This window comes from Taudactylus pleione, unplaced genomic scaffold (genome assembly GCF_031769625.1).
Source record: "Taudactylus pleione unplaced genomic scaffold, aTauple2 ptg000117l, whole genome shotgun sequence".
NCBI lineage: Eukaryota > Metazoa > Chordata > Amphibia > Anura > Myobatrachidae > Taudactylus > Taudactylus pleione.
The window spans coordinates 5,441,214-5,460,104 of NW_028284519.1; the positions used below are offsets into that span (position 1 = coordinate 5,441,214).

At 49.1% G+C, this 18,891-nt stretch overlaps 2 protein-coding genes across 3 annotated transcripts in view; one reads left to right on the plus strand and one right to left on the minus strand.

Annotated features, from left to right (window-relative positions):
* FTO (FTO alpha-ketoglutarate dependent dioxygenase) overlaps positions 1–7,581 on the minus strand; it is a 345,229-nt gene extending 337,648 nt beyond the window's left edge. For both annotated transcript variants that reach the window (XM_088471946.1, XM_088471947.1), the window contains exon 1: positions 7,488–7,581. In XM_088471946.1, the coding sequence (XP_088328072.1) occupies positions 7,488–7,529 (42 nt within the window). In that variant the 5' untranslated portion in view covers positions 7,530–7,581. The remainder of the gene's footprint in view (positions 1–7,487) is intronic.
* Positions 7,582–7,833: 252 nt separating this feature from the next.
* The window catches only part of RPGRIP1L (RPGRIP1 like), a 151,216-nt gene continuing 140,158 nt past the window's right edge, over positions 7,834–18,891 (plus strand). The window contains exon 1 of the mRNA XM_088471852.1: positions 7,834–7,910. The gene's annotated coding sequence lies outside the window, so the exon portion shown is untranslated. The remainder of the gene's footprint in view (positions 7,911–18,891) is intronic.

An 18,891-nucleotide genomic window follows, 5' to 3' on the forward strand; every position in this document is an offset into this window, starting at 1 on the left:
GGTAAGAGCCGAAGAAAAAGCATAACATTGCAGATACTATGCAGGCTCACATCGGAAAACAAATCCATTAAACACAGACTCCATTTCGCTTCAATTAGGAACCATAGGAAACAGACTTTATTTGCTCATTTTTTCACTTAAGGACTTTAAATCAGCATGACAACTCGTGCACAAGGAAATCAGGGTTTCATTCAGACCCTCTCGCGAGCGCCGGACGCTCGCAAGCGGGTCGATGGTACCCAAATGTGCATGCGCACGACGGAGGGAGCTCCGTCGTGCGCATGCGCGAGACCCGGATTGCGACAGCCAAGCTGTCGCTCCGGGTCTCGCACCAAAGGGGGCGTGCTGTCGATGGTGAGTGACAGCACGCCCCCTTTGGTGGGCGTGCCGTGGGCGTAGCTGCCAGACGGAGGCGTTCCCATGGGAACGCCTACCGTCTGGGTCCGGCCCCACTGACATCACTAGTGATGTCAGTGGGAGTGATTTTGGCTCTGATAGAGCCAAAATCACTCCAGGGCTTGCGGCAGCGAGACCCTAGCGCAGGGTCTCGTCGCAAGTCCGATGGTCGCGATGGTCTTGACCATCGCGACAATCATCGTGGACGCTCGCATAAGCTGTGGGTGGTAACCCACAGCTATGCGAGCGTCCAAAAGGCCGCTCCAAATTTAACTAGGACGGCCCTGATTCAGAGCGAGCGCTTTGGTCAGAGTGTCCGGCTCTGAATCAGGGCCTCAGTGAACTTTTATACCACACAAGGTGAACTTTATCCATCTATTTCATTTTCTTGTGACGCTTTTTAATCCAATGCACACTTCTGTACTTTGTATCTGCAAGTGATTCATTTTATTCTGTTTATTGTTATGCTGTATTTTAAATATTTATATTCGTGTTCATTACCATATGCTATAGTGATAACACTTATATCATTCAAATGCACTATCCTGCATTTGTATTCGCATGTGATCTATTCTTCTATTAAGTGTAATGCTTCATTTTAATAGCATATATATATATATATATATATATATTGTGATAGGACCACTGGTAAAGTGGTCTGTGACAGGGACATTTATCCCAGATTCCTGTCTTATGTGTTTTAAAATCCCCAGGAGAAAGTCTGCAGTGTAGCAGGCTTGAGTTTCGGCTTTTTGAAAAGCCGGTTTGGGACCTGGGGGTTGTAGGTGAGAGGAGAGGGAGGGCTCCACCCACGGCCACTCCAGGTTTTGGTTCTCACAGCCTGGTAACAGGCTTGTTAGGGTTTCCACCTGAGAGTGGCCAATATAAGCCTAGTGTGTTTAGGGCTGATTGTCTCACCTGGGAGAGCAAACAGGGAGTTTGCTCAGAGACACTGGAAAACCTAACTGTGAGTGTTGTGCTGTGCCTTTTGTTGCTGGTGAGGGCATTAGGCCCTGCCAGGTTCTGGTAGTGAGGGAACCACCTGTGAAGTTAGTGCCCCGACAGGACTAGGATTTATGTTTATGTTTTCTTTATGTTATTTCTGACATTTGTACAATAAAGACTGGCGCCGACCAGCTTGTACTCGCATCCAGACTGGTGTGCTGCTTCCCTGCTGCTGTGTGTGTGTGTAAGGAAGGAGTCCCCTACCCAGGAGAGGGACCTCCTAATCTGACTGTGTCGCAATATGGTGGAGAATGTGGGCACCCACACACACTGAAGTTGCAGCAAGAGGAAAACTTTCCGTTTAAAAATTAAAGGGACAGACACCCAATTTGTGAGTGTGGAAATAACGCTGTGTCCTTGGAGTCCCATAGAGGAGGCGTCAGCCAATGCTCAGAGAGGCAAGGTTCAGCTTCCAAGCTACACCCCAGGACAAAATGGAGGACATAATTAAGGCCTTGCTCCAAGCTACAGCAGCTCAGCAGGTAGCTACCAGGGCTCTGCAGGAATCCACCAGGGTGCAACTGTTGGCCTTGGAGACAGCCCAGGGGCAACAACAAGTTGCCATCGAGGAAACCCGCCAGGCCTTAGCGGAAAACAGCCAGGCCATAAAAGAGGTGGTACAGCACCTGGTCGCCCGGCCCAGAGATGTTAATACGGGTCCTCCAACCACCACTAACTCCGTACGAGCCAGTCACTTCCTCCAAAAGATGACTTCGGGCGATGATGTGGAGGCCTATCTCACCGCATTTGAAAGAACGGCCGAAAGGTAGAGTTGGCCCAAGGAGCAGTGGGCAAGTCTAGTGGCACCTTTTTTGTCTGGGGAGCCACAAAAAGCATATTTCGACTTATGCCTGGCTGATGCCAAGGACTATAAAAAACTAAAACAGGAGATCCTAACTCGCTTGGGAGTCACCACCTTTGTTCGTGCCCAACGGGTCCACTGCTGGGAGTTCCATATGGACAAGCCTCCACGTTCACAGATGCATGACCTCGTCCATCTGTCCTCAAAATGGCTACAGCCCGAGACGTTGACGGGACCACAGATTGTGGAAAGGGTCGTGATGGACCGGTACCTGCGATCATCACCTGTGACTCTGCGCACGTGGGTGAGCCATGCAGACCCTAAGTCCGCGGACCAGTTGGTCGAGCTGGTGGAGAGGTACGTGGCGGCTGAGGAGCTGATGAGTATGCCCCACCGAGCCCCGATGGCGCACCGGCGAACTCCCACAGACACTGGTAAGACTGTTCCAGGGGAGAAGGGTGCTGGGCGGTGGGATTTACCTAAGACTGAGGGTGTAGAACCTGGAGACAGGCCTGCCAGGCCAGGAAGGTTCTTGCCCCGTAAACGACTAGACATTAATATGATTCAGTGTTTCCGGTGTGGTGACTTCGGCCATATTTCCGCTAATTGTTCACTTACAACTGAACCTATGCAATGTGATACTGCTCATGTCTACCGCAGGGGGTCTTTCTTTGCACAGACAGCCTGTACGGCTGACCGGCAGGCTGAGACTGATAAGCACATGTGTGTACTCACTGTGGATGGCAACCGAGTAGAGGCACTGTTAGACTCTGGTAGCTTGGTGACACTTATAAAAGCTGAGCTGGTGAACCCCTTGAGGCATAAGGGGAAAACTGTTGGTGTGACCTGCATACATGGGGATACTCGATATTATGTTACTGCCGAGGTGAACATCGAGACACCATCTGGTTCGGCTATAGTTTCTGTGGGTTTGGTGCATGGTCTGATGTACGATGCAATATTGGGGAGAGACTTTGCTCACTTCTGGAAGTTGTGGGAAAGCCGCTTTGTTCCAGAAGTGAACAACCCCGATCCATTTGAGAAGGTTGTCGATGTAGTGGAGGAGGGAGTTTCTTCTGAGTCAGAGTTATTCCCTTTTTCTACTATGATTGGCGAACTAGAGAATGCGGAGCGTGACGATGGCCCGCCAACTGATGTGCCTCCCATTGAGGTGGGAAGTGTTGTTAGGCCAGTGGATCGTCTGCCTGACTTAGAGGTCAGAAGAGAGGTCTTTGCCGTGGAGCAGTTGAATGACCCTACTTTGGTAAAAGCCAGGGAGAATGTAAAAGTAGTTGATGGTAAACCCGTAGACCCTGATAGTCCTTTGTCCTATCCCCACATGGTAATGTGTCAGGATTTGTTATATCAGGTGACTAAGAAGGGGGAAGATATTGTGGAACAACTAATAGTTCCCAAAGCCTACAGAAGAACAGTGTTGGATCTGGCCCATGGTCATATAACGGCAGGCCATCTAGGGGTAGAGAAAACCACTGAGTGAATAATGCAGAGGTTTTTCTGGCCCAGGCTTCATAAAGAGGTATCTGACTTCTGTGCATCCTGCCCTGAGTGTCAGTATCATGCTCCCAGACCACATTTTAAGGGTCCACTAGTTCCCATGCCTATTATAGAGGTGCCGATAGTGAGAGAGCACCTGGAACAGGCTCAACAGGCACAGCAGAGGGTATACAACCGCAATGCTCGGTTACGCAGCTTTGCTCCTGGGGACAGAGTGTTAGTGTTGGTTCCCACTGTGGAAAATAAACTTTTGGCTAAATGGCACGGCCCCTTTGAAATCTTAGAAAGAGTGGGACAGGTCAATTACAAGGATAACCAGCCGGGGAAAAGAAAGCCGGAACAGATATACCATAAAAATCTGTTAAAGCCCTGGAAAGATAGAACGGTACTGTCGGCCGACCGAGCCCCTCCAGTAAATCTAAAGCCCTATAGGTTGCCAGTAGCACAAAGAGAATCGGTGTCGAAAAAAATTAAAAATATGCTAGAGTTAGGGGTTATTGAAGAATCACATAGTGAATGGTCAAGTCCCATTGGGTTGATTCCAAAGCTCGACGGGAGTGTGCGTTTCTGCAATGACTTCCGAAAGTTGTACAGTGTTTCAAAATTCGATGCCTACCCGATGCTACAGTGGAGAAGGAGGCGTTGGCCATAAAGTGGGCGTTAGAGGCTCTCAGGTACTACTTGGTTGGAAGAAAGTTCAAATTGATCACTGACCATGCCCCTTTGAAGTGGATGTCCGAAAATAAGGACAGTAATGCGAGAATTACGAGATGGTTCTTGGCGTTACAAACTTTAAAATTTTCAGTGGAACACAGGCCAGGCTTATGTGTTTTAAAATCCCCAGGAGAAAGTCTGCAGTGTAGCAGGCTTGAGTTTCGGCTTTTTGAAAAGCCGGTTTGGGACCTGGGAGTTGTGGGTGAGAGGAGAGGGAGGGCTCCACCCACAGCCACTCCAGGTTTTGGTTCTCGCAGCCTGGTAACAGGCTTGTTAGGGTTTCCACCTGAGAATGGCCAATATAAGCCTAGTGTGTTTAGGGCTGATTGTCTCACCTGGGAGAGCAGACAGGGAGTTTGCTCAGAGACACTGGAAAACCTAACTGTGAGTGTTGTGCTGTGCCTTTTGTTGCTGGTGAGGGCATTAGGCCCTGCCAGGTTCTGGTAGTGAGGGAACCACCTGTGAAGTTAGTGCCCCGACAGGGCTAGGATTTATGTTTATGTTTTCTTTATGTTATTTCTGACATTTGTACAATAAAGACTGGCGCCGACCAGCTTGTACTCGCATCCAGACTGGTGTGCTGCTTCCCTGCTGCTGTGTGTGTGTGTGTAAGGAAGGAGTCCCCTACCCAGGAGAGGGACCTCCTAATCTGACTGTGTCACAATATATACACACACACACGTGTTCCAAAACATACGATTTAGAAATAATACATCTATATGAACACCTCATTTTAAACACCTTATTAATATTAAACAAGTTTCTATATTTTATACTTTCTTTACCATTTATTACAGTCACCAAAAGATACAAAATAACATTTTCATCTTTACTTCAATTTTTGAAATTTTTATTTGCACCAGCATAAACATAATCTTTATCCAAGCGATAAACCTGAAAGAAAAAGCCATAGCTCACCCTTATGTCCTGCGACGTTCTCCCCAGATATCCAATTCTGTGGGTGGACACACTGTAACAGCATGTATCAGTATGCTGTTACAGTCCTGCTAATGAGTTCAGTCTCCCGGGCGCCAGCCAATCAGCGGCGGCTTCCATTAGCGGCCGTTCATTGGCTGGGACCCACGTGGAGGAGCCGCTCATTGGCTAAGTCCGCGTGGGTCCCAGCCAATGAACGGCCACTAACGGAAGCTGCCGCTGATTGGCTGGCGCCCGGGAGATTGAACTCATTAGCAAGACTGTAACAGCATGCTGATACATGCTGTTACAGTGTGTCCGCCCACAGAATTGGATATCTGCGGAGAATGTCGTGGGACATAAGGGTGAGTATTGGCTTTTTCTTTCAGGTTTATCGCTTGGATACTTTACGTTGACAAGTGGACGTGAACATCTGGCAGCAGGTAAGTCAGTGTGTGTATGTATGTGTGTAATAAAACTTTAATTTCACGGTGTGTGTAGTGTTTTTTTACTCATTTCTTCACAGGTGAACTACAGGTGCCAGCAGGCCCTTAATGTCCCGCATGCTGATACTTGTGGTTCTCCAAGTTCCAGCATACGGGGGAGGCTTGCTGGCACCTGTTGTTCGCCTGGAAAGACAATGTAGAATTTTCTTATTTTACACAACACTGACACTATCAACCCGCCACCCACCGCCCAGGGGTGGCGGGGATAGTCCCGGGCTGTCAGCCTAGGCCAGGGGTGCCCTGGAGAGGTGTACCCCTTGATTGGAGGGGTACTCAACTCCCCAGGGATCCCTGGCTTGGGCTGACTAGTGGTCAGGACTGATGCCGCGGCTGGGGGGCCCAGTGAAAGGACTCCCCTGGCTGTGGCATCAGCCCCCCGCTAGTAAGGGTCCAGGGCTGGTTTTACCCCTACACCAATTTTTTGCCCCTATATTTAAAACCAGCCCTGTCCCTTCTGCTGGTACCTAATTTACGGGGAAACCCTATTCATTTTGTTCCCCTCAATTTTAGGTACCAGGACAGGCTGGCAAGTCCGGGGCTGGTTAGTGTTTTGGGGGGGGACCTCACGTAATTTCTAAGAAAAATAAACCAAATGTATTACAGGTACAACACAAGCGGCCAGCACATATCTCACTGATATGTGCAGGCTGCTAGCTCGGGCGAGATTTGCAGTGAAAAAACACTGCAAACTCTTGTCAGTTATCACATCTTCACTCGGGAGAGATATCTCCATTTGCTTCACCATCGGAAAACTGACTTTCAGCTAAACTCGCTTCTTAGTAAATTTGCAAAACCAAAAAAAACAAAACAAGCCCGAGTTTAGAAGATGCAAATCGAGATTAAAAAAAAAAAAAAAACCTCGACCTATCTCGATTCTTAGTAAATTTACCCCTATATCTTAACCTTTCAGATTTCCATGCAAATAGGCTGCTTGCAAAACAAGTAAAACAGATGAAAACCCAAAGGCGAAACACGGCTGCAAACCAGGAAAAACAGAAACACTGATAGACACTTAAGAAAAATAAACGGATCTGTCAATGCCAACAACATTATCACAGTTACAGAACCATCATTTTAAAATTTCAGGCACATTTTGCAGCTTGCCACTTGAACTTTGGCGGGAATTCAATTGTTTTTAATTGCCTGCAGATAATGGGCGCCCGACGTGCAATATTATTATGCTTTATTTATATTGAATTTTCAATTGTTTTGCCGATGGGCGCGATTTCTGTGGGTGCTCATTACTTATTGCCCATGTTACACCCAAATGCACTGGGTTTCGTCGTGTAAAGCGGCTAAACCCATGCAAACTATTGGGCCCGATGAGTTGGGTGCCCAAAAGCCCAATCGTGGGCGGATTAGTGCTCGCCACCTCAGGATGGTGAGAGCAGAAATAATCATGGGGACCCAACTTGCAGGAAAAGAACAGTTTTACTGTATAGGTGGACAAAAATGAAATATGGGGACCAATGTTAAAAAACCTGGGATTGGTGATAACTATGTCATACACTGAGCTCTGAGCCAGCTGGCAGCCATAGTCACTGAGGAGGTTGTGTTTATTTTCTATGAACTATGTCTTCATAGTGACAGTTATTTGTGAATTAGTGGTCTCTAGCTTACTGATTACAGAATACCTTCGTTTCCTTCTCTCTGTCAGCCTGTACCATGCGCTTCATTCTCCCCCAATCTGCACGCAATCTGTATGACCGCACGGAACTATGGGCTTTGTAGTCTATTGCACGTACATAAAAGACTATTCACACATGGAAAATTCACTGCGCATGCTCAACAGCCCATATACTCGTTATGGCACACGGGTTGCCTGCCAGTAATCATAATGGCGCTGCATATGTCGGTGACCGGCTGCCTGAACAGTAATGGCGCTGTCCATGCCGATGACGCAAGCCTGCCAGAAATGGGGCTGCACATGGCGCTGGGAAGTGACGTAGATGCTACTTGGCTGTAGCAACCGTTGCTGGGGAGCTGTACGGCTGACGCTGGGCAGCAGAACAGGGCCTAGGGCATCACCTTCAGGTGAAAACTCCACCGAGGACAGGGTTAGTACATTACCATGTGTCCTATGTACATGAGATGTTAGTGTGGGGTGTACAGTGCAGCCTCAGAGCTGGGGTACACCGGCTTCATCTGTATTGTTTCTGCACTGTACAATGATTCTGTAAATGTATGACTGGTACGATTATTGCCACAAAAAAAAAATCACGATTTTTCACTCTGCGTGATTTCTGGTAAAGATGCATGTAGTGCTAGCAACCCTCACCTATTTTACACCTATATGCTCCCATGTATCCTAATTTTTGTAGGACAGTCCCCCTTTTATTTCTGCTAAAATTTAAAATTCTCAATTCACATTGCCATAATGCGGAATAGCAATACACCCAAATAATGGCACATGCAAATGGGCATTTCCATCTACTATTAACCTAGTAAAAATAGATACATAGTCAAAATCAGTGCTGCCCAACTATCACCAAGCAAAAGAGGAGGAAAGGTGTAACAATTGGAGAATTGGAAGACAAGGCTGGAACACATGTGGTGCAGTGCAAGGGTACAGGCAGATGGTAGAAAAAGGAAGAGGGACAGATAGGACATATACACACAAAGTAGGGGACAGAGGAGCACACATAAGTAGACAGACAGTAGTAGTGCTACTTACACATAATGCCCACAGTAGTAGTGGCCTTTATGGAATGCCCACAGTAGTAGTGCCCCTTACACGTAAATGCCCACAGTAGTAGTGCCCCTTACACATAATAGGGCAGCACAGATGGTGTAATGGTAGCATTACTGCCTCACAGCACTGAGGTCGTTGGTTCGATACCCACTACGGCCCTAACTGTGTGGAGTTTGTATATTCTCGCTGTGCTTGCGTGGGTTTCCCCCGGGTACTCCGGTTTCCTCCCACACTGCAAAAATATACTTGTAGGTTAATTGGCTCCTAACAAAATTACCCTAGTGTGTATGTGTGTGAGCATGCGGTAGGGAATATAGATTGTAAGCTCCACTGGGGCAGGGACGGATGTGAATGGCCGAATATTCTCTGTAAAGCGCTGCGGAATATGTGTGCGCTATATAAATAACTGGTAATAATAATGCCCTTTATGGAATGCCCACAGTAGTAGTGCCCCTTACACGTAAATGCCCAAAGTAGTAGTGCCTCTTACACATAATGCCCACAGTAGAGGTGTCCCTTATACATAATGCCCACAGTAGTAGTGGCCCTTATGCAATTACCACAGTAGTAGTGCCCCTTATGCAATGCCAACAGTAGTAGTGCCCCTTACACATAATGACACACAATACAACATTGTAATTACCTGAAGTCCTGCTCCTGCGCCTGCCTCTGTCTGAGATCTCCTCACGCTCAGCACTGTGGGAGTGACGTTATGATATCTCTCCATTCACACACTGCAGGAGTCAGAAAGCGGAGCTCAGGAGTGAGCTCCGGCTGCAGGGAAGGAGCACCAGGTGCCGCTGGTAATAAAATCTCAGCGAGTGCCCAGAAAATGGAGAAGGCGGCTGCTGCGCCTCTCTAGCCTGGCACCTCCCTGCTGTGCAGGACCAGCTGACCGTATTGCGCCGGCCCTGGGTAGAGAGGGCACTCCCCAAGTAATGAAAACAACATTTTTATACACCACATGATGTCTAACAGGTCAACATATCAGTCCCCATGTAGGACGTTTTTTAAGACCCCCACCACCTGTGACCAACTGTGGGACAGAAGTACAATAGGGTTCCTAACTCATACAGCGGTTAGGTTCAGGGTTGCCAACTCTGAAATTAAAAACAAGAAACAAGCCCAAACGAATCCTAAAAAGTCGTAAAAAAGCCCAATTTAGGGAAAATGTCTCTTTGTCCTTCATTCTCTACCTGCTTAACTTTCTTTACCCCCCGCTCTTCACTAACCTAAATATTATGACTCCCCATCCCCACTTAACATGCCCCATACCCATCTCATTCCCCCAGAGCCGGCCCTAGCCAATTTGGTGCCCTAGGCAAAATTCTGGATGGTGCCCCCTAGCAGATCATCCCACCAAACATCTTAGTGTTTATACGTGAACACATAACTACAGACACAAGCACACATGGGTAAGGGCAGAGGAACATATAGCTATGGACAAAGGAGCACATGGATATGGGCACACATGGGTATGGGCAGAGACACACATGGGTATGGGCACAAGCACAAGTGGGTACAGGGAGAAGAACACATGACTACAGACACAGACTACAGACACAAGCACACATGGGTACAGGTAGAGGAACATATAGCTACAGGCACATGTGGGTACGGGCAGAGACACACATGGGTACGGTAGAGGCACACGTGGGTACGGGCAGATGAACATAACTACAGACACAGGCACAAGTGGGTACGGGCAGAGGAACATATAGCTACAGGCAGGCACACGTGAGTACGGGCTGTGGCACACATGGGTACGGGCAGAGGAATGACATACCTACGGACACAGGCACACATGGGTACAGGCAGTGGCACAGATGGCTAAGCAAAGACACATGGGTAAAGATACAGACACACATAGGTAGGTACTGATGGAGACAAGTGCAAATACAAAATTTGTGATAAAGAGTGAAGAGAGAGAGGCGGTGGGTGACACACGGAGGGGGGGGTGTGTAGGGTTAGGGGGTGGTGGACACAGACCGTTGGTTAGACAAGAGTCAGGTGTGGGCTTGGATAAACGGATCAGGGCATTTGGGCTCATGTTTGGGTGGGCTGGACTTGAAGCAGACGGGGACATCTGGTGACTGGTACCTCTTTAGTTGCTAATCACGCCTCTTCCTGTACTGAGCACTGCGGTCCTGTCAGTGCACAATCAGATTTCAGAAAGCAGGGCAGGCAGATAAGTGGAAATCAGTCACTTTGACTTCCATGCCTGTTATTCAGTCCAGCGGCCAGCAAACGGGGCTGCGGTTGACTTTGAAGTCATACTCAAAAGAGTGCTGCCTGTGTTCCTTATTCTTAAACATTTCAAGGTGAAGGTTAATGGACTCGACGCAGAACAGCAGCAGCTGCATGACCGCTGGTGGCTCGCCTCTTCACACTGATGGTATGTGCGACATCACGTCTGCGTACTACAAGCAGCTTGCAGAGCTCAAGGAGGTGAAGCTGCTAAGCTATTTTTCCCCGGGGAAGGGGGTCTGCCAGTAGCAGCAGGGGAAAGAGCCGTCTGGCAGCCCCACTATTTAAAGTATTAAAAAAAAAATCCCCGAAAACGACAGCCTCAGTATCATCCCCCCCCAACCCTGGCGGGCAGTGTAGATGGAGGAGTGGAACGCAATGTTCCCGGTGCTGTGTGGCTGAGGTGGAGTGTGTCACCGCACAGGGTGCAGAGTGCTGTGCTCCGCCTCCAGCCTTCAAGAAATGGCCGGCGGTGCTTTGAGCGGAGCGAAATGGCAGACAAGGGGGCTATGGCTCAGCTGTCAACACAGTCACCTGACTGCCTATCTGGCTGACTGCTGCGCTGCCCGATCGGTGCCTAGCTCTGTTCACGGCAGTGGGGGGAGGCAGAGATGCAAAGCCGTGGATGCCCCTAGGCGTTCGTCGCCCTAGGCATTTGTTTAGAATGCCTATGCCTAGGGCCGGCTCTGCATTCCCCTCACCATCTTATTATCTGCCTATATTGCTTTTTCTCCTCCCTCTTTTCCTAGCCCATTCTCTTGCTAGCCTTCATTTACTTGACTCTACCCCTGCCCTCCATTCCTTTCACCCCTCTTCTTTACCTGCCTTATTCCTTTCACTTGTCGAATACCATTATCCCCTCTCGTTTACAGCCGTGCGAGTTTTAACTCTCCCCCCCCCCCCCCCATGTACCTGCCTCATTTCCTTCATCAATTTTACTCTCCCTCTTGCCTGTCCCCTCCAACTTTACACCATCCTCTGCCTACTGCCCTCTATTCCCCAGACACAGCCTTCCCCTCCCTCAGTCACTACCAGTGTAATCACACACACATAGACACTCATTCACATACTTTTACTTCCAGGGGCGCACTTTCTGCAGACCTGTTTGATGGCGTCAGTGACCATGCAACTCTGTTCCCTCTGCCTGGCAAGTGGCATCTGCTTGCGCAAAGTGCACACAAAGAAAAAAAAAACGCATCCAGCGGCTGGGCAAAAAAAAAAAAATAAATGACAAAAAAAATATCAAGCCCAATTTCGCTTGTTATAAGCAGAACTGGCGACTATGGTTAGGTTCCGGAACCCCGCATAAAGTGAAAATTGCTGAAAAGCAGAACACTGTCTTTCTTCTTCAGGGTCCATAGGGCTCCACAGCGGAGACAATGGGGTGTAGGTGGAACTTGGAGGACTGGATACCAACAGCAAAGCTTTTCAATCCCAGAATGCTTCGGTCCTTCCCCCTATACTCCGTACTCCGCCCACAACCTGAGGGCAACCCTGTTTCGTTGGTGTCCGGCAGGAGCTGGTTCACCGTTCTAACAGTGGGGCTGCTATTAAGCTGCCCAAGCTTATTTTTATGATTTTATTTTAATTTATTTTACTGCTGAGCCCGAGACAGTCCTTTGGGCGTCTGCACTGCTGCTCCATCACCCCTCCGCGGCGCCGTGACACCAGCCGTCGGCTAGGTACTCCCAGCGTGGCTCTAATGGGGACCTAGCTAGCAAGGCTCCCCAGTTCCCAGACTGCAGCCAGGACTCAAGGGGACAGGTAAGGCAGATCCCCGCTTGCGGGGACCTGCATCTATTGCGCAGTCTTGTCACCGGTCTTGGGGGACAAACTGGAGGCGCTGATGCGGACACCGGTTAATCCGGGACTCCACTAGATCAACAGGGCAATACAAACACTGGCGCAGGGCACGATTTCAGGCCATGTGACCCAGTGGTTAATGTTAGCATAGAGGAGAAGGCGCTCTCCCTGCAGCCCCTCCCCCAGCTTAGGGCGCCATCCCACTGCGGTCTTGCTGCTCCTCCCTCACCCTCTGCCCCCTCTGAGACTCACGGCAGCCATTCTCTGCATTCAGGTCTCCGGGAACGCTGGGTCCAGTCTCCTTGTATACCTCTCCCAAGGGCTAGGTTTTTACAGCGCTATAGCCTACCAGCCACTGCAGTCTGTGTAGTTGATTTTAGTGCCCACTGCAGTTATATTGTATATTCTGCATTTGTATGTGACTTGTGCTAGCGCTGCTGTATGTTTTCTTTTTTTCCTATTACTGTCAGCTTCAGTGGCGAGCGGGGTGCGTGCCCTGGGCGCCGTTGTAGCGCCGACCGCAATGAGTGCGGTCAGCGCTACACATTTACACAGTACCGGCGCTAGGCTTCCAGCGCCGGTCCTGTGCTGCACAGCTGAGCCAGTTCCCTCCCCCTGAGCGCTTGCCCAATAGCGCTAGGAGGCGAGCTCAGGCTGTGCATAACACACGCATCGCCACCAGCGCTGGCGGCGATGCGTGTGTTAAACAGCCAATGAGAGTCAGAGACTCTCATTGACTGCTGCAGCACCCACTGCAAGAGCCGGGCTTCCGTCCAGCTCCTGCAGTGGGTAATGGGACAGACGTCATGACATCTGTCCCATAATGCTGAGCGCGCCAGCCCGGGAGGACTGGCGGGCGGCGGGAGCGGTGTTGCGGACCGGAGCAGCAGCAGCGTGGATTCAGGTAAGTATATTTTTAGATATATATATATTATTATTTTTTTAACCTATCTGCACTACTGGGGGCACAATGGGGGAGGGGGGTTGCTACTACTGGGGGTGGGGGCACAACGGGGGGGTGGCTACTACTGGGGGTGGGGGCACAACGGGGGAGGGGTGGCTACTACTGGGGGCACCATTATTGGGATGACCTCTACTGGGTGGGGCTACTACTGGGGGCACTTAATCGGGAGGGGGAACCTCTACTGGGGACTACTACTTGGGGGGGGGGGAACTACCACTGGGGGCATTATAAAAGGGGCCTACTGCTATAGGCACTGCACTCGGGGGACCACTACTGGGGGCAATAATAGGAAGGGGCACTGGATAGGGGGGATCACTACTGGGTGCCTGCATAAGGGGGCCACTACTGGGAAAACTGCATGGGGGGGGGACTACTGCTGGGGGCACTATATAAAGGGCACTGCATAGGGGGGGGACTACTACTGGGGCCACCATATAAAGGGCACTGCATATGGGGATACCGCTACTGGGCGCACTGCATTGTGGGGACTGCTACTGGGGGCACTGCATAAGGGGGAACACTACATGGGGCACTGCATTTGGGGGGGCCACTACTGGGGGTACTGAGTAAGGGGAACTAATTGGGGGCTGTATAAGGGGGACCACTACTGGGGATACTGTATAAGGGGTACTACTATGGGCCTGCATAAGAGGGACCACAACTGCATACTGGGGGTACTGTATAAGGGGTACTACTGGGGTTAAGGTGCATATGGATAGGAATGTTTTTAAGTGACCACGCCCATTTTTTGACGCGCTCGCCTTCGGCGCGGCCACATCGGGTGAGGGGGGGCTCCCTTTTCAAATTTGTCCTGGGCTCCAAATACCCTAGTTACGCCACTGGTCAGCTTATACCTTTCCCTTTATTCTACTATAACCCTGGCATACTAGAGTATAGGGGGTTCATTGTACCTCACATCTCCCTATATTTGTGAGGGTTATCAAATACCTTTATATTGCTGTTGCGCACTACACTGTGCCATATTGCACTTACATCTGAGTTGCTCACTGAACTGTGTCAGATTGTGTGTTACATTATTCTTGCAGCTATGTCTGGCAGAGGCATGAATAACAAGTAACCTGCTGCTTCCACTCTGGTTTTCTCTTAGATCCTTAGCTTTAGAGGACCTCATTCAGGAAGGTCTTTGTGCATCTTGTTATACTGCCCCGGTCCCTGTGGTAGCTCCCTCTATGGGATGGCCACAGCATGTACTCCCTGCAACCCCTTTGCCTCCCCCATGGGTAGACGTACTTTCTACCACAGTGCAGAGTCTGGCGGATACCTCTATAGCCTTTCAACAAATGCTGCAAAAGGAGAGACCCTTACCTAGTAAACCTACTAAGCGTGCTGTGTTATCTTCCCAGTCCATACAGCTATCAGATTCTGAATTATCATCTGGGGAGGCAGACGGCACAGACCTATCTCACTTTGACTCCCCCCTCGGGAGACAAGGAACCCGCCTCTAAATTGAATATACCTGCACTTGTGAGAGCTGTAAAATCTATTCTTCAAATAGAAGAGACAGAACTTGCTTCTAAGGCAAAAGAGCCACAAAGGGTAGTTTTACCAGAGTTTCCTCACTCTGATCAGCTATCTGATCATATGAGTGAGACATGGAATATGCCCAGTAAAATATTTCAGCTTCCTAAGCTTTTAAGTTTCTTTTACCCTCTTCCCACTACTGATTGCACTAAATGGTAAGTTCCCCCAGCAGTGGATTCCCACGTGACACGTCTGGTCAAGAATGCTACCTTACCTATCCATACTGCAACCTCCTTGAAGGAGACGACGGATAGAAGGATGGATGCTTGTCTAAAATCTATATACTCTTGTCCTACTAGGGCTACGGCCTAGAAGAGACATTTCCCTCTGATGCTTCGAGGGAACAGCTGTCCTACATATCTCACATTAGAGATGCAGCCTCCTATTTGGGCAGCTATGGATACTGCTCTCCTAGCCTCCAAGGCATCTGCCACTTCTGTAATAATCAGCCGTATTGTTTGGCTCCACTTATGGAAGACAGATTTGGACTTTAAAAAGGCATTAGAGTCTCTGCCTTATTCTGGGGATATCTTGTTCTATTATCCTGGCTATGGAGCCTGGGGACTTTATGGTGTCTCTGGACATTCAGGACGCTTACCTACATGTACCTATAGCACCTTCTCATCAACAATATCTCCAGTTTGCTATACTACAGCAACATTACCAATTTCAGGCTCTGCCTTTTGGCCTTTCCACTGGGTCTTTACCAAGATCACGGCAGTTATGGCAGTCTATCTTCATCGTCCAAGGGATCAGACTGCTCCCATACTTAGACGATCTCTTGCTGTTGGCCAGCTCCCCATAAATTCTTCACCACCAACAGGTAACCATTGCATTTCTACAAATGCACGGTTGGCTGATCAACTGGAAAAGTCTTCCTTGACACCTTCTCAAAGAATTGTACATCTGGGAGTCCTCATGAACTCACAGGTTCAGAGAATCTTCCTAACAGCAGACAAGTCTCGGTATTACAACACCGGGTGCGCAGACTACTACACAGTCTCCGAGTGGCAATTCACTCTGCAATGCAGACCCTGGAATCCATGGTGTCCACCTTTGACATGGTGGAGTTCGCTCAGTTTCACTCCAGGCCTCCTACAACACCTGATCCTCTCCAGGTGGAACGGGCTGCCCCATCTGCTCAGATCCCAGACGATGGGCCTCTCCCCGGAGGTTCACCTGTCCCTATCCTGGTGGCTACAGACGTCCCACTTAGACAAGGGACGCCCCTTTTGGATCCCAGATTGGGCACACCTCACCACGGACGCAAGCCTCCACGGGTGGGGCGCAGTGACCGGCCAGCATTCCTTCCAAGGCCGCTGGATTCCAGCCTAGATGATCTTACCAATCAACGTCCTGGAACTCTGAGCCATCTACAGAACTCTCACTCTGGCTCAGGATAGTCTTCAGGGCAAGCCAGTACAAGTACAGTCTGACAAAGCCACGGCAGTGGCCTACCTCAATCACCAAGTCAGACAGCGATGGCAGAAGTGTCCCGCATTCTCCCAGCCATCTCCGCAGTGTTCATCCCAGGAATTCTCAATTGGGAAGCGGATTTCCTCAGTCGTCACGACGTGTATGCAGAAAAGTGGTCTCTACATCCAGAAGTCTTTCAATTCCTGTAGACAAATGGGGTCTACCGGATCTGGACCTCATGGCCTCAAGACACAACCACAAACTTCCAGTGTATGGAGCCAGGACAAGGGATCCCAACACAGCCTTCATGGACGCATTATCTGTGAGGTGGACCATCCATTTGGCTTACCTCTTCCCTCCAATATCCCTTCCTCTGATTCTTCAGAATTTCAAACAGGAAGGGGGCACAGTCCTGTTAGTAGCTCTGGCTTGACCCAGATGCCATTGGCGCTCCGATCTACAAAGTCTCTCCATAGATGCTCCTCTTACATACGGATCTGGCCCATCTGTCTTTAACGGCTTGGCTCTTGAGACATCCCTCCTAAGGGCTAAGGGATTTTCCATATCTGTGTTCCAGACCATGCTCAGAACATGTAAACCGGCCTCGGAAAGAATTTGTCACCGATTATGGCATACATATTTCCAGTGGTGTGCTCCTAGAAACTATGACCCTCAAGTTTTTAAGGTTTCTAGAATACTTGCCTTTCTTCAGGCTGGATTGGATCTTTGACTCTGCCTGGCATATCTGAAAGTGCACGTCTCCGCTCTGTTCATCCTGTTCCAGTGTAGAATTGCTCCTCCAACGGATTTTCACCATCTTCCTACAAGGTGTTCTACGTATACAATTTCCCTTTGTCCCTCCTGTGGCTCTGTGGGATTTGCCAGTGGTTCTCCACGCACTTCGGAACCTCAATTCGAACCCCTGGAATCAGTGGATGTCAAAAGTCTCTGTTTATTCTGGCTATAGCATCTGCCTGTAGGGTTTCTGATTTAGGGGCGCTTTCATGTCGCTCTACCTTTTTAATCGTTCAGCAGGACAGGGCTGTTCTTAGAATGCACCCGGGCTTCCTTCCCAGGGTGGTTTCTCGTTTCTACCTTAATGAGAATATTGTGGTTCCGGCCTTTCAATCACCAGACCTCTCGGCTGGTGAGGCTTCTTTGGATGTGGTCCGTGCTCTGAAGATCTACGTGAACCGTACTAGTGCCATCAGGAAATCGGACTCCCTCTTCATCTTATATGGATTCCAGAAAATGGGATGGGCAACTAACAAACAGACTCTGGCCATAAGGCTTTGCATGACTATCTCACAGGCTTATACTCAGACGGACCTTCCTGTGCCAGCTACAATATATGCTCATTCTACTCGCACTGTGGGTCCCTCGTGGGCAGCCCGGTGTGGCGCCTCTGCTAAACAGCTATGCAAGTCAGTCACGTGGTCTTCTGTCCACACTTTTCTTAGGTTCTATGCCTTTGATACATGTGCCTCTCAGGATGCTTCCTTCGGGCGCCGGGTTATCCTCTCAACTCAGGAATGTCCCCGTTCTTGAAAAACTGCTTTGGGACATCCCCATTGTCTCCCCTGTGGAGCCCTGTGGACCCTGAAGAAAAAAGGAGAGTTATGGTAAAACTTACCCTTGTTAACTCTCTTTCTTCGCCCTGACGTACCTGGCTTCTATGGGTTTCTTCTCTTGGTCACTTGTTTCCTTCTCTGTATGAGTGTGTGATTCTTCAGTGTACCAGTCTTCCTTCTCTCTGATCCTGCTCCTGCCTTGGGCTTGTTAACAAAATTGAGTGGCTGTGGGCGGGGTATAGGGGCAAGGCCCAGAGCATCCTGAGATTGAAAAACTGCTTTTCTGTCGGTGTCCGGTCCTCCAAGTCCCACCTACACCCCATTGTCTACCCTGTGAACCCTATGGACTTCGAAGAAAGAGAGTTAACAATGGTAAGTTTTACCATAACTCTCCCTTTTTTTTTTCAATTGAAGATGCATTAATAGACATACCTAGCCCAATAGATGTAATCATTTGTAACTTGACATTTAGATAATTGTAAAACAGTACTGTCCTATAGTGGCACCCTTCTGTGATATCCTGTTGAGCTCGTCAGGTCAACAAACGAACAAAACATTCACCAAACATAATGAGCATACAGGCAGGTGCAGAAATATTGGGACATTGACAGAATTTTCATATTTTGGCCTCTGTTCACCACCACCATGGCTTTGAAATGAAACAAACAAGATGTGCTTTAACTGCCGACTTTCAGATTTAATTTGAGGGTAATTACATCCAAATCAGGTGAACGGTGTAGAAATTACAAGGGTTTCTATATGTGCCTCCCACTTTTTAAGGGGCCAAAAGTAATGGGACTAGC